At 45.5% G+C, this 14,352-nt stretch overlaps 1 protein-coding gene across 1 annotated transcript in view; it reads left to right on the forward strand.

Annotated features, from left to right (window-relative positions):
• Window positions 1-14,352, forward strand: part of tmem67 (transmembrane protein 67) — a 292,510-nt gene that overhangs the window by 229,609 nt on the left and 48,549 nt on the right. Inside the window, exon 19 of the mRNA XM_078541238.1 lies at window positions 5,731-5,870. Coding sequence (XP_078397364.1) covers window positions 5,731-5,870 — 140 coding nt within the window. The remainder of the gene's footprint in view (window positions 1-5,730; window positions 5,871-14,352) is intronic.

The raw sequence follows: 14,352 nt of genomic DNA on the forward strand, positions 1-14,352 counted from the left end.
CTTCCGCTTTGTACTGCTGCAATGACATCCTCGCATGGAAGGTGATTCATCATCGCTCTCTTCGGGTTCCTGCCTTTCAAAGTCCGCCTCGTTCAAGAAAATCTCTCCCTCCTCCATGTCTCCTGTGGCAAGTGATCGCCTCTTCGAAGTGCCAGGATGTGCAGGGCGCAACAGACCACGGTGATATCAGATATCCTCTATGGAGAGCACTGCAGAGCTCCACCTGAACGGTCCAAACAACGGAAGCGCATCTTCAGGATGCCAATGACTTGCTCTATGATGGACCTTGTCACAGAATGTGCCATGTTTTATTACTTCTCCGAGACACTTTAACATGATTCATGGGTGTCATGATCACCTCTTCAGTGAATACCCCTCATCACTCAGCAGCCAACCCTTTAAGCACGACAGCCCTCTGAATATCTGTGGCACCTAGGAGTGATTCAGGATGTAGGAGTTGTGAGAACTCCTAGGATACCGGGCACAAACGTGCTTCTGCTTCTGCTTCTGATCTGCTTCTGATGATCACAGACCAGCTGAATGTTGATGGAGTGGGACCTTTTTCTGTTAATGAAGACCAGGAGTTGCTGCCAGGGAACTCGTAAAGTGACATGTGTGCAATTGATTGTTCCCTGCACTCCTGGGAAGCCAGAGATTGATGTAAATCCCAGAAATCTAGCAGCCTGGCTAGCTTCATCCATTGTGGACTTTATATAATGATGAGTCTTGCTGTAGAGGGCATCCGTCACCTCCTTTATACATTTATGTGTTGAGACCTGAGAGATGCCGCAAAGGTCCCGTGTGGATCCCTGGAAAGAGCTGCTTGCAAAAAAATTGAACTTGGTGGTGACCTTCAGGGGCACTGGCAGGGTATGGCTACCCTGTCCATGCAGAATCAGATCCCCTCCTTGCAGAATGTGGCAGCTATGAGCCACCACATCTTTTGACAAATGTAGGTATGTGTGGCACTGTCTCTCACTCAACTCCAAATAGGAGAGGTGTCTTCAGAATACCCTTGACCGCGCCAATCACCTCAGTGGAATAGATCTGACCTCCTGAGCCTTTGGGTCTTCCTGGGGCACCACTGGACCATGAACCTTAGGCCAGGGCTCTTCTCTAAACTGTGCTCGATGCCGCAGGGACCTTTTCCTCCTCCTCAATCTGAGCACTGCCATCAGGAAGGCAGCATTGACTGCAGTCTCCATTCTGCAATCCTCCTTCTTCCTCTGGACAGATGGATCCAAGAGCTGAATGTATCTCACCCAACAATTACAGACCTCCCACTCCAAGCCAGAAAGCCACTGTCATGCCCTTGGACTGAACTTGCGCTACGTGCTTTTCCCTGTTCCACCCTTGTTGCTGAGGCGCTCCCTCACAGATCATAGGTGTCTCAGAAGCCACCCCAACAACTTGACATCTCAATCCCATATAGGATGTATGAGGGATGAGCACAGCCATGTAATTTTAAGCCTCACTAAAGGCACCCTTATGACGCCTAATTTGGATTTGAGATTACCCCTGCCTTGCACTTTTGGAAAGATTGGATGCCTTATGCCTTGTGACAAATGTCAAATAGACAATGCAGTCTGCAGTGCGAGCAGCCCTGCCTGTGCCCCACAACACCCAGTGCAAGCAGCCCTGCCTGTGCCTCACAGCACCCAGTACAAACAACCCTACCTGTGAAACCACGTCTCCCCTGAGAGCGCAGCTTTGGCATCAGTGATGAGTCGGAGCAGTGCTGTTTGCAGGTGAGCTTTCAATGTTGTACGGACATCGAAATCACGAGTGAAGTGAAGGTGGGCAAGTGCATGCCACTTATATCCGATTGTGAATCAAACAGGTCAAATTTCCCACTGGCGTTGCATGTAATTAGGATGGAGAACATGTTTCCAGCAAATTGCATTTTTAATGAGCATTCATGATATGTTAATGCATGCAAATGCAGTTCCCGACATGGATCAGTGGACAAGAAAGTCGACCAAACATTAGGCCACCATGAAAATGCTGAGGGGAAGATTCTAACTTGTTTTCCCTCCAGCGGAGATTTGACTTTTGGCCTCACTCCGAATTTTCCACTCCCGCTCACCATGACTCCCACTGTTGGCAGCACTGGAAAATTCTACTCATACTTTCATGTTGTTCCTAAACCTTTTCTTTTCTCAGATGCCTTTGGAGATTCGTACACTATGCACTTCTAGGAAACAGTAAGCCAGAAATTAGGCCTGTTCTTTGGGCACTATAAAATGGTGACTTCAGCATGCACACATACATTTGGGATAAATCACACTGGACACCATATTAGTGAGGGTGTTAGTTCTGTACAGCAAACTTTTTTTATTCGTTCATGGCATGTGGGTGTCACTGGCCAGCATTTATTACCCAGGGGCCATTTAAGAGTCAACCACATTGCTGTGGGTCCGGAGTCACATGTAGGCCAGACCAGGTAAGGACAACAGACTTCCTTCTCTAAAGGACATTAGTGAACCAGATGGGTTTTTACAACAATTGACAATGGTTTCATGGTCATCATTAGACTTTTAATTCCAGATTTTTATGAATTCAAATTCCACCATCTGCTGTGGTGGGATTTGAACCCATGTCCACAGACCATTATCCTGGGTTTCTGGATTACTAGTCCAGCAACAATACCACTACGTTATTGCTTCCCCAGAACTGCTACCAGAAGTGTGCATAGCTGGCAGATCATGACATCAGTCAGTATGCAATGCTGATTTGACGCTTGTGGTGTCATTTTGGAGTTCAAAGCTCCAGTTATCACCCATTCTTAACACAGCTGAAGATGTGTTCAGTAACAGGAAGGACACTAGACCAGCACTATTTGAAGAGATCACCATGTACTTGCAGGTTGGTTGTTGGTTGAGTTCTTCTGGCTGTTATGACAACTCCAGAAGAGTTTGATGTTTTCTATAGTTGTTTGAAGTTGCAAAAGTCAGCATGATATGGTATGGCAGATGCTGAAGGACTTTTTGGTGACTTCAAAGCTTCTACACAAATCAGTTATTCCCAGACATGGGTGCACTAGTAGGCATGCCCCTTTGCATAGTGTATGACTTGGAGAATCAACAGAGGTTACACATAGCAGGACAAGATGCTGGAAGAGGGAGGAGGAAGAGGGGAAGGGTTCTCATCCAGAGGCTATATCCGCCCAAGGTATTAGCGAGCAATTCTCCGACCTGAATCTCAGCGAGGAACAATGTGTGAAACACATTCTTTAAGGGTGTCTGCACTGAAATTTTCTACTTGTTACCCTCACAAGCACAACCTCAGAGAAGACCAACGACTGCATTGCCAATGGCTGTGAAGGTAATTGTGGCAATGAACTTTTGTGTGTATGGCTCTTTCCAGGTTGGAGCTGGAGATATTTACAACATCTTGCAGCTTCCATTCACTATTACAAAAGTAAGGTCACTGAGGCTCTCTATTCAATGAGAGCTAGCTATATTTCATTCTCTCTTGCCAGAGACAAGCAGGCGGAGCGAGCAGAAGGCTTCGTGAGGATGGTAGGCATCCCCGTGGTGCAGTGTGCTGTTGATTGTGCGCATATTGCTTTTCAGACACCACATGCTAGCTCTGCCATGTAACAGAACTAATTTCATTTCCTCAACCCATGCACACATGTACAGCATGAAAACCATGCTGTCACATAAAATATAATAAAGCAGATGCATGCTAAAACAGTGTCCTGTGACGTTGACCATCCTGAATGAGTCCTACAATACTCAGCAGAGTGGATGTCAAGCACAATCCTCATTATCCTGAGGGTAGAGCCCTTGCCACCGCCTGTTCGATGAGCAACAGGAAGCAGGAGGTAGCAGGCAAATACAAAGGGGGAAGGCAACCCCCTAGACAGCCCCTTGCTGCCTGTGAAGAACTTATCCAAGTGTGATACCAGTGACCAAAACCCCAATTCCCGATTTAAAAACTGTCCCAAACTTTACCTTTGCTCTATGGCTGCTTGGTCCTAATACAAAATAAAATCCACCACAAAATAAACATTCCAAACAAACATATAAATGAAATAATGCCATGTTGCATACAAAAGTTAACTAATCACCCTTGTGCAGTCACTTAGTGCCTGTTTTCCTTTGCCAGTTCGAGTGCTTGAACGCAGTGCTACCCCAGTGACCTCAGCATGGTTGGTGGAAGGCTGCTGACTTTCACTGGAGGAGACTGCGGATGGTCTTGCAGAAAGAGCTCAAGGAGTTCTGGGCCTATAAGGCCTAGCTATGAACTGCCTTGTTGACATGCAGTCTGTGCTGGCTGGCTGAAAGGCAAAAGCAAGAGCGCTGGGGGAGTGGCAGGAAAAAATGCTTTCTTCCTGAGAGAAGACAGCAGGCTAGTGCTTCATGGCGCTACTGCCACAACCCTGAGACAGCGGCTGAGCAATCCGAGTTAATCCCAGTAAGCTTGGACTGCTGTGACATCCTGAAAGCCCGTCCGTGCACTGTCATGCACAGTCATGAAGGTAGCAGCCTGAGCTTGCATGACAGCAATCTCACCTGGCCCAACAGAAAGGTCTTAAGCACACTTAAGAATGGCTGTGGCATTAGATGCTGCATCATGGTTGAGTCCACAGTTGTGTAAAGAAAGTTGTCCATAACTTCCCTGCTTCTAATTCTGTGCTAAATTGGTGTTGGACTCCTCTGTGCTCCTTGACATTAAATACAAACTTTCTGACAGGCTTCCCAGTGCCAAGATGATGTAAGCTGCGATGTGAGTTTGTGATGGCTTTCTGGCTAATACTCAGGATGAGTTCCATTAATTCTTCATCTATTTCTAGGTCAGGATGTGGAGTGCCTTCGGCACTGACAAAACTGGGAAGTATTTAATTGGTGTTTTTTGGAGAAGCAGTGTTTTGTGTTAACACACAGTTACAAAATCAAAATGTAATGATATTTAAGTAACATAATTTTCATAATTAACTCAGCATCAGAAGTCACACTCAGCTGGAGGCTATGCATTACATTTTTTCTTATTGTTTGAGACTATCCTGTGGAACAAGTTCAACCTGTAAAGAGAAAACACATGTTCATATCTCGAGTGTAATACTACACCATAACTAAAAACTGAAATATGAGCAAACATTTTATTATAGTTGGAAAATAAGAGAGGAGAAAGATAAAAGATTAAAAAGGTTAAATAATAGCTAAATAATTTGCAAATTGCTTAATACAAAAGTAGGAAACTTACATAATATGAAATATTATCTCTGCATCACAATGAAAATACATTAAAACATCAAAAGAATGTGTACGGTAAAAGGAAAGGCATACATATGGGAAATAATTGAGGGAATTGATAGGGGAAAAAATAAAAAGGAGAGCTGAATGAAAGCAGAAAATGCTAGAAAAACAAGTATCGCCACATGTCTTAAATATAGGGGTAAAAACAGACCAACATTTCCTTCACTCCTCTGTCAGAACTTGTTCTGGCAAAAAATCTGTATCCAGATTGTCATTCTACATCCCCTTCCCAGGCTTCCAGCACTGCCCACTGTAAAGAAAAGTGGGAGTGCAGCTAAAGCCAGAAGTTACTAAAATCCACACTCAAGCCAAAGTGCTGCAGAGGGCCCAAGTAAATGATGAAATACTGTAACTGAATGCTGATGATCCTACTCTGTACTTACAGCTGTTTTTGTTTTGGATTTTAGTATTTTCAGTGTTTAAAAAATTATTATATACATTAAAACTATTTGTTCATTGCACATAGGTGGAGGTGATATAAAGACTTCCCCAGCTCCTGTGAGCATCTGGAGGACATACTTTGTTGCAAATGAATGGAATAAAATCCAGACTATCAGAAAAATTAATCCTATTTTTCAAATTATTGTTGTTCTTTTCTTTTTGGAAGTAAGTTTAACATTTAATAGGGTTTGAAAAGAACGTATACAAGTATTAAAGATTTTTGATAATAGTACACTTGAAATTGCTACAAACACAAGAAGCTGGGGACAAAGACGCTATCTTATAGAAGGGGCAAGGCAAACAGGCACTTTAGATTACCTGTTTTATGCGAATGATGATAGATGTCTAAGATAGGGAGCCAAGTGAGAGAATGGAGGTGCATGGTTGAATACATATTTGAGGGAGTGGGTGAGACGGTATTAGTATTTGGAAGTTCATTGTTCTTTTTCCAATCCTGTACTTTCCTATGTTTCAAAGACAAAAATACAGATTATCACTAACTATTTATGATCACTTTAATAATTAGCAGATTTCATTGTACATTTTCAGGCAACTCATTTATATTTAAATAATATTAAATTTATTAATTTAAATATTAAACATTTTTCTTTTTTTTCCTGTCCGCTACATTTTCTCTACTTTTCTGAAGACACTTGAGTTAATTTTCAGGGTCTTGCATGGACCCAGTGGGTGGAGGAGAAATAGTATTCATACAATTAAAGGTACCAAGTCCTGTACCGTTTTGGGTGAGGCATCAGCAATTCATGGGCAAAAGAGCTGAGTCAGAATCCCTGTGTCATCGGTTGTTAAAGAGCTGCTGACAAAGCATGATGGGAACTTTAAAGACACTTGTTCTACAAGAAACATCACTAATACAAATTATCTGCTCAGTTGTCTTTTTGCTCTTTGTGAGACAATGCTGTGCACAAAGTTGTTGCTGTTTTTCCCTACATTACAACAGTGATTACATTTCAAAAGTATTTAATTGGCTGTAAAGTGCCATGGGACATCCTGAGATTGTAAAAGCCACAAGTTCTTTATTTCTTTCTATTTTATTCTATTCAGTCACACAGGGCCTTGGAGGCAGGTAGCTCGAGTCAGGAGATTTCCTGGCTCAGTGCACCAGCCTCAGGAAAAAGTGCTCGAATGGTGCGATTTTCACTCTGGGGGCGGGTGCAGGATAGAGTTCGGCCCTCCACCCCTGGACACACATCAGAGGTGGCCACGTGTGGAAGACTGGTTAAAAGGCCTGCCTCAGTTGTCTGGGACCTGGTCTTAGTTGATTTGTTAAATATTAAGCTGTGTAGCCCTCACCCTTCACATCCACTTATCGCCCCCACCTGCTCCCAAAGTCTCATCCATGCCAACTCATGGCCGTTAACTGCCCATTCAATACATTTAAATCCCCTCAAATACTTAATCCCTTATAAAAGAAAACATTTGTATTCATAACCCCACATCAAAGACTGCTAATCCTTCAATAACTTCTTTGAACTGCCAATCAAACTTTGAACTTACAGTCCCCACTGTGATAATGTGACATGGACAAAAGAGCTGAACTCCTGAGGTGAGGTGAGAGTCACTGCCCTTGACATCAAGGCAGCAGTGTGTACCATCTACAAGATGCCCTGCAGGAATTCACCAAGGCTCATTAGACAGCACCTTCCAAATCCACGGCCATTACCATCTAGAAGGACAAAGGCAGCAGATAGATGAGAACACCACCACCTGGAAGTTCCCCTCCAAGTCACTCACCATCCTGACTTGGAAATATATCACTGTTCCTTCACTGTGGCTGGGTCAAAATCCTGGAACTCCCTTCCTAACAACACTGTGGGTGTACCTACACCACACGGACTTCAGCGATTCAAGAAGGCAGCTCACCACCACGTTCAAGGGCAACTAGGGAAAGGCAATAAATGTTGGCCCAGCCAGCGAAGCCCACATTCCGTGAATGAAGAAAAAAACGACAGGTTGGGGAAGCATTGAAGCAGTAATAATGCTATAATGATATATTTTGGCATAAGCCTAAGAGCTACCTATTGAAACTGCTATCTAACCTATTGAAACCCTTTTTTTAAACTCTCACAGATACAGGCAGACAGTTTTTTTCAAACCTTAAAGGGCTTTAAATAGCTTGGCAGTTCTACATACCTTACTCGCCTCATTCAAGAGCATTTATGTTTTCACCAAAAAGTCATGGAACACACATTGCAGGTTTAGGCTGTTCCTGGAGTGAAAAATCGGATCTACTTGTCCTGTGCACTGAGTTTACATGGCCCAGCTGATTCATAATTCGCGCCTGTGCACTTCACACCCCGCCTCCTTTTCCCTACCAGTGAAAATTAGATCTGTCAGTCTCCATGACTCTGCAAAAATCCGGCCACAGTCACGGACACAAAAGCATATTTTGAACAGCAAGCCTATTTCAGTACTATAGGAGAACACTACATATGATCAAACTGTAACGTAGACCTTTTCCTTCAGTTTCTGAAGGAGACCAAGAAAGCTGAGCCGGGATCCATTAACAATGGCTACCAAAGATACACTTTACAGCTGTAACTTAAAATAGAAAACTGATACATACAAAAACAAAATACTGTGGTGGCTGGAAATCTGAAATAAAAATAAAAATTATTGGAAATACTGAACAGGGTAGGCAGCATTTGTGAAAAGAGAAAAAAGTTAATGTTTCAGGTCAATAACATTTCATTCGAATAGTTCTGATGAAAGCTCCACGTTTCGGATCTTGAGCAACATCTGGCATCATTGAAGTGCATCGATAGGCTGAAAGCTACGGTATTGCACTTTTATAGATATGGTAAACCCACAGCTTAAGGGTATTATACAATCGGGAGGAGTTGCACAGGGAGTCCTCAACATCAATTCCGGCCTCCATGAAGCCCCATGGCATCAGGTCAAACATGGGCAAGGAAACCTCCTGCTGATTACCATGTACCACCCTCCCTCAGCTGATGAATCAGTGTTCCTCCATGTTGACCACCACGTGGAGGAAGCAGTGAGGGTGGCAAGGGCACAGAATGTACTCTGGGTGGGGGAATCCAATCTCCATCACCAAGCGTGGCTCAGTAACACCACTATGGACTGAGCTGGCCAAGTCCTAAAGGACATAGCTGCTAGACTGGGTCTAAGGCAGGTGGTAAGGGAACCAACAAGAGGGAAAAACATACTTGACCTCATCCTCATCAACCTGCCCGCCACAGATGCATCTGTCCATTTTTTTTTAATTCATTCACGAGATGTGGGCTTCACTGGCTGGGACAGCATTTATTGCCTATACCTAGTTGCCCTTGAAAAGATGGTGGTGAGCTGCCTTCTTGAACCACTGCAGTCTATGTGGTGTAGGTACTGTTAGGTACTGTGATACCACAGTGCTGTTAGGAAGGGAGTTCCAGGATTTTGACCCAGCAACAGTGAAGGAACGACGATATATTTCCAAGTCAGGATGGTGAGTTACTTGGAGGGGAACCTCCAGGCGGTGGTGTTCCAATGTGTCTGCTGTCCTTATCCTTGTAGGTGGTAGTGGTCGTGGGTTTGGAAAGTGCTGTCGAAGGAGCCTTCCTGAATTCCTGCAGTGCATCTTATAGATGGTATACCCTGCTGCTACTGTGCATCGGTAGTGGAAGGAGAGAATGTTTGTAGATGTGCTGCCAATCAAGCGGGCTGCTTTGTCCTGGACAGTGTCCAGCTTCTTGAGTGTTGTGGCAGCTGCACTCATCTAGGCAAGTGGGGAGTATTCCATCACACTCCTGACTTGTACCTTGTAGATGGTGGACAGGCTTTGGGGAGTCAGGAGGTGAGTTACTCGTCACACGATTCCTAGCCTCTGACCTGCGCTTGTAGCCACAGTATTTATATGGCTAGTCCAGTTCAGTTTCTGGTCAATGGTAACCCCCAGGATGTTGATAGCGGGGGTCTCAGTGATGGTAATGTCACTGAACATCAAGGGGCAATGGTTGGATTCTGTCTTGTTGGAGATGGTCATTGCCTGACATTTGTGTGGCGCGAATGTTACTTGCCACTTGTAAGCCCAAGCCTGGATATCGTCCAGGTCTTGCTGCATTTGGACATGGACTGCTTCAATATCTGAGAAGTCGCGAATGGTGCTGAACATTGTGCAATCGTCAGCGAACATCCCCACTTCTGACCTTATGATGGAAGAAAGGTCATTGATGAAGCAGCCGAAGATGGTTGGGCCGAGGACACAACGCTGAGTAACTCCTGCAGATGACTGACCTCCAACAACCACAACCATCTTCCTTTGTGCCAAGTATGACTCCAACCAGCATAGAGTTTTCCCCCTGATTCCCATTGACTCCAGTTTTGCTAGGGCTCCTTGATGCCACACTCGGTCAAATGCTGCCTTGATGTCATGGGCAGTCACTCTCACCTCATCTCAGGAGTTGAGCTCTTTTGTCCATGTTTGAACCAAGGTTGTAATGAAGTCAGGAGCTGAGTGGAACCCAAACAGGGCATCAGTGAGCAGGTTATTGCTAAGCAAGTGCAAGTGCCTGACAGTGTCGGTAGGAGTGATCACCGCGCACAGTCGTTGTGGAGACAATGTCCTACCTTCACGTTGAGGATATCCTCCATCATGTTGTGTGACACTACCACCGTGCTAAATGGGATAGATTTTGAACAGATCTAGCAACTGAAGACTGGGCATCGATGAGGCGCTGTGGGCCATCAGCAGCAGCAGCAGAATTGTACTCTAATACAATCTGTAACCTCATGGCCCGGCATAACCCCAACTCTACCATTACCATCAAGCCAGGAGATCAACCCTGGTTCAAAGAAGAGAGCAGGAGGGCATGCCAGGAGCAACACCAGGCATACTTAAAAATGAGGTGTCAACCTGGTGAAGCTATAACACAGGACTACATGCGTGCCAAACAGCATAAGCAGCAAGTGATAGAGAGAGCTAATCAACCCCACAACCAACAGATCAGATGTAAGCTCTGCTGTCCTGCCACATCCAGTCATGAATGGTGGTGGACAATTAAACAGCTCACTGGAGGAGGAGGCTCCACAAATATCCCCATCTTCAATGATGGAAGAGCCCAGCACATCAGTACAAAAGGTAAGGCTGAAGTATTTGCAACAATCTTCAGCCAGAAGTGCTGAGTGGATGATGCATCTCGGCCTCCTCCGGAGGTCCCCAGCATCATAGATTGGTCTTCAGCCAATTCGATTCACTCCACGTGATATCAAGACCGGCTGTAGACACTGGATAGTACAAAGGCTATGGGCCCTGACAATATTCCAGCAATATTACTGAAAGCCTGTGCTCCAGAACTTGCCATACCCCTAGCCAAGCTGTTCCAGTACATCTACAACACTGGCATCTACCCAGCTATGAGGAAAATTGCCAAGGTATGTCCTATACACAAAAAGCAGGACAAATCCAACGCGGCCAATTACCGCCCCATCAGTCCACTCTCGATCATCAGTAAAGTAATGGAAGGGGTCATCAACAGTGCTATTAAAAGGCACTTGCTTAGCAATAAACTACTCACTGACACCCAGTTTGGGTTCTGCCAGGGCCACTCAGCTCCTGACCTCATTACAGTCTTGGTTCAAACCTGGCCAAAAGAGTTGAACTCCCAAGGTGAGGTGAGAGTGACAGACCTTGACATCAAGGCAGCATTTGACCGAGTGTGGCATCAAGGAGCCCTAGAAAAACTGGAGTCAAGGGGAATCAGGGGAAAACTCTCCACTGGTTGGAGTCATACCTAGCAGAAAGGAAGATGTTTGTGGTTGTTACAGGTCAGCCATCTCAGCTCCAGGACATCACTGCAGTAGTTCCTCAGGGTAGTGTCCTCAGCCCAACCATCTTCAGCTGCTTTATCAATGACCTTCCTTCCATCATAAGATCAGAAGTGGGGATGTTCGCTGATGGTTGCACAATGTTCAGCATCATTTGCGACTCCACAGATACTGAGGCAGTCCATGTCCAAATGCAGCAAGACCTGGACAATATCCAGTCTTGGGCTGACAAGTGGAATGTAATATTCGTACCATGCAAGTGTCAGGCAATGACCATCTCCAACAAGAGAGAATCTAACCATCACCACTTGACATTTAATGGCATTACCATCACTGAATCCCCCGCTGTCAACATCCTGGGGGTCACCATTGATCAGAAACTGAACTGGACTAGCCATGTGGCTACAAGCGCAGGTCAGAGGCTAGGAATCGTGCGACAAGTAACTTACCTCCTGGCTCCCCAAAGCCTGTCCACCATCTATAAGGCACAAGTCAGGAGTGTGATGGAATACTCCCCGTTACCTGGATCAGTGCAGCTCCCACAACACTCAAGAAGCCTGACACCGTCCAGGACAAAGCAGCCAATGGCACACATCCACAAACATTCATTCCCTCCACCACCGATGCAGCAGTGTGTACCATCTACAAGGTGCACTGCAGGATTTCACCTAGGCTCCTTAGACAGCACCTTCCAAACCCACGACCACTACCGTCTAGAAGGACAATGGCAGCAGATGGATGGGAACACCACCACCTGGAAGTTCCCTCCAAGTCACTCACCATCCTGACTTAGAAATATATCGCCATTCCTTCACTGTCGCTGGGTCAAAATCCTGGAACTCTCTTCCTAACAGCACTGCGAGTGTACTTACTCCACATGAACTGCAGCGGTTTAAGAAGGCAGCTCACCACCACCTTCTCAAGGGCAACCAGGGATGGGCAATAAATGCTGGCCCACCAGTGAAGCCCACATCCCGTGAATGAATTTTTAAAAATTCAGGCAGTGAGGCATTGGGTGACCACCAGGTAGTCAAAGAGGTTCAAGCAGGCAGTGCAGCATCCTCTGAGTACCTCTCACTCTCCAACCGGTATTTAATTCTGAATACTGGTGAGAGTAAAGGTTGCTCTGGGGTGTGCAGCCAGGGCCAAGTCCATGGTACACAACTGGCTTAGCTGTACAGGAGGAAGATTGGGAAACCTATGGTATTTGAGGATTTGATTGTTAGAGGTATAGACAGGCATTTCTGTGACTGCAGAGTGAATCCAAGATGGTAAGCTGCCTCCCCGGTGCCAAGGTCAAGGATGTCACTGAACACCTCCTGCAGGCAGAGTTGAGAGTGCTAGGTAGTAAGCTCTGGATTTACTCCCAGTACCATGTGCCCGTGAATATTGGATTGAACAGATGACTGCATGCAGGAGCGAGTGCTCTCAATTCCTGAGAGAAGATGGGACCTTGGCAGGGTGGACGGGTTGCACCTGAACAGACCCAGAACCAAGGGCAATTTGCTTGTGCAGTTGGGGAGGGTTTAAACTTACTTGGCAGGGGTGTCAACAGCAGGAAATATTAGGGAGGAAGAACAAGGTGACAAAGAATTATAGAAACAGACTGCACTAGACTGGAAAGTAGTATTTTATTATATGGGGTTAGAGTAAGAGTGAATTAAATAAGACCTAAATTAAGTTTACTGTGCATGTATGTGAATGTGCAGTGCATGGTAAATAAAGCTGGTGAGCTACAGGCATAGATAGCCACATAGGAACATGAAGTTGTGACAATAATGGAGACCTTTCTCAAAGCAGGACTGGGTACTAAATATTCCTGGATACCAGGTTTTCAGAGAAGATGGGGGGCTAGATTATACGCTCCCTGCCAGTAGTTTGAAGGCAGGACACCATGTAAAATCCAACGGCCGCCATGTCCACCAGCTACCCATGCAGCCCTGCCCCTACTGCAATTAAACAGGGGTCTGGGGAGCTGTCAGGTTCCAATGAATGGCCACTTAAGGGCCTTATCCCACCACCGCCACATTATGCCTGCTCTAGCAGCGTGAGCTGGTGTTGTGCAAGGAGGGCGGAGTCTTTTGCAGGCCCCCTGTGCCCATCAAAGGCACACCTCCACCCCAAAATCATTCCACCCCACTTCTCGACCATGGCCTCCCACATCGGTGCCTGCTAACCTTGGCCCCAGCAAGACCCCAGATCCCGCCCTACACGTGCTTCTCAGTGTGGTGGGACTGCCTGCAGTCCCAGCAGTAACCACTACTGCTTGTGCCGCTGCTGGTACTACACAGCTACAGGCCATCTGAATGGGTACAACTCTGAAGGGTGTACAGGAGCAGAGGGACCTGGTTGGATACGTGCATAAGTCATTGAAGGTGGCAGGACAGATTACGGTTAATAAATCATACAGTATCCTAGGCTATATTAATAGGGGCATAGGCTACAAGAGCAAGGAGTTATGTTGAACTTGTATAAGATGCTAGTTCGACCTCAACTGGAGTATTGCACTTTAGGAAGGAGGTAAAGGCATTGGACAGAGTGCAGATAAGATTCACAAGAATGGTTCCATGATTGAGGAACTTCAATTATGAAGATAGATTAGAGAAGTTAGGATTGCTTTCCCTGGAGAAAAAAGGGCTGAGAGGAGATTTGATAGAGATATTCAAAATCATGAGGGGTTTGGACAGAATAGGTAGGGAGAAACTGTTCCCACCCATGAATGGATCGAGAAAGAGGGGGCACAGATTTAAAATAATTGACTGAGGAAGCAAATAACTTTTTCATGCAGCAAGTGGTTATGGCCTGGAATGCACTGTCTGAAAGTGCGGTGGAGACAGTTTCAATCAAAGCATTCAAAAGT

The sequence above is a fragment of the Cetorhinus maximus genome, chromosome 4 (assembly GCF_964194155.1).
Source record: "Cetorhinus maximus chromosome 4, sCetMax3.hap1.1, whole genome shotgun sequence".
In the NCBI taxonomy this organism is placed as follows: Eukaryota; Metazoa; Chordata; class Chondrichthyes; order Lamniformes; family Cetorhinidae; genus Cetorhinus; species Cetorhinus maximus.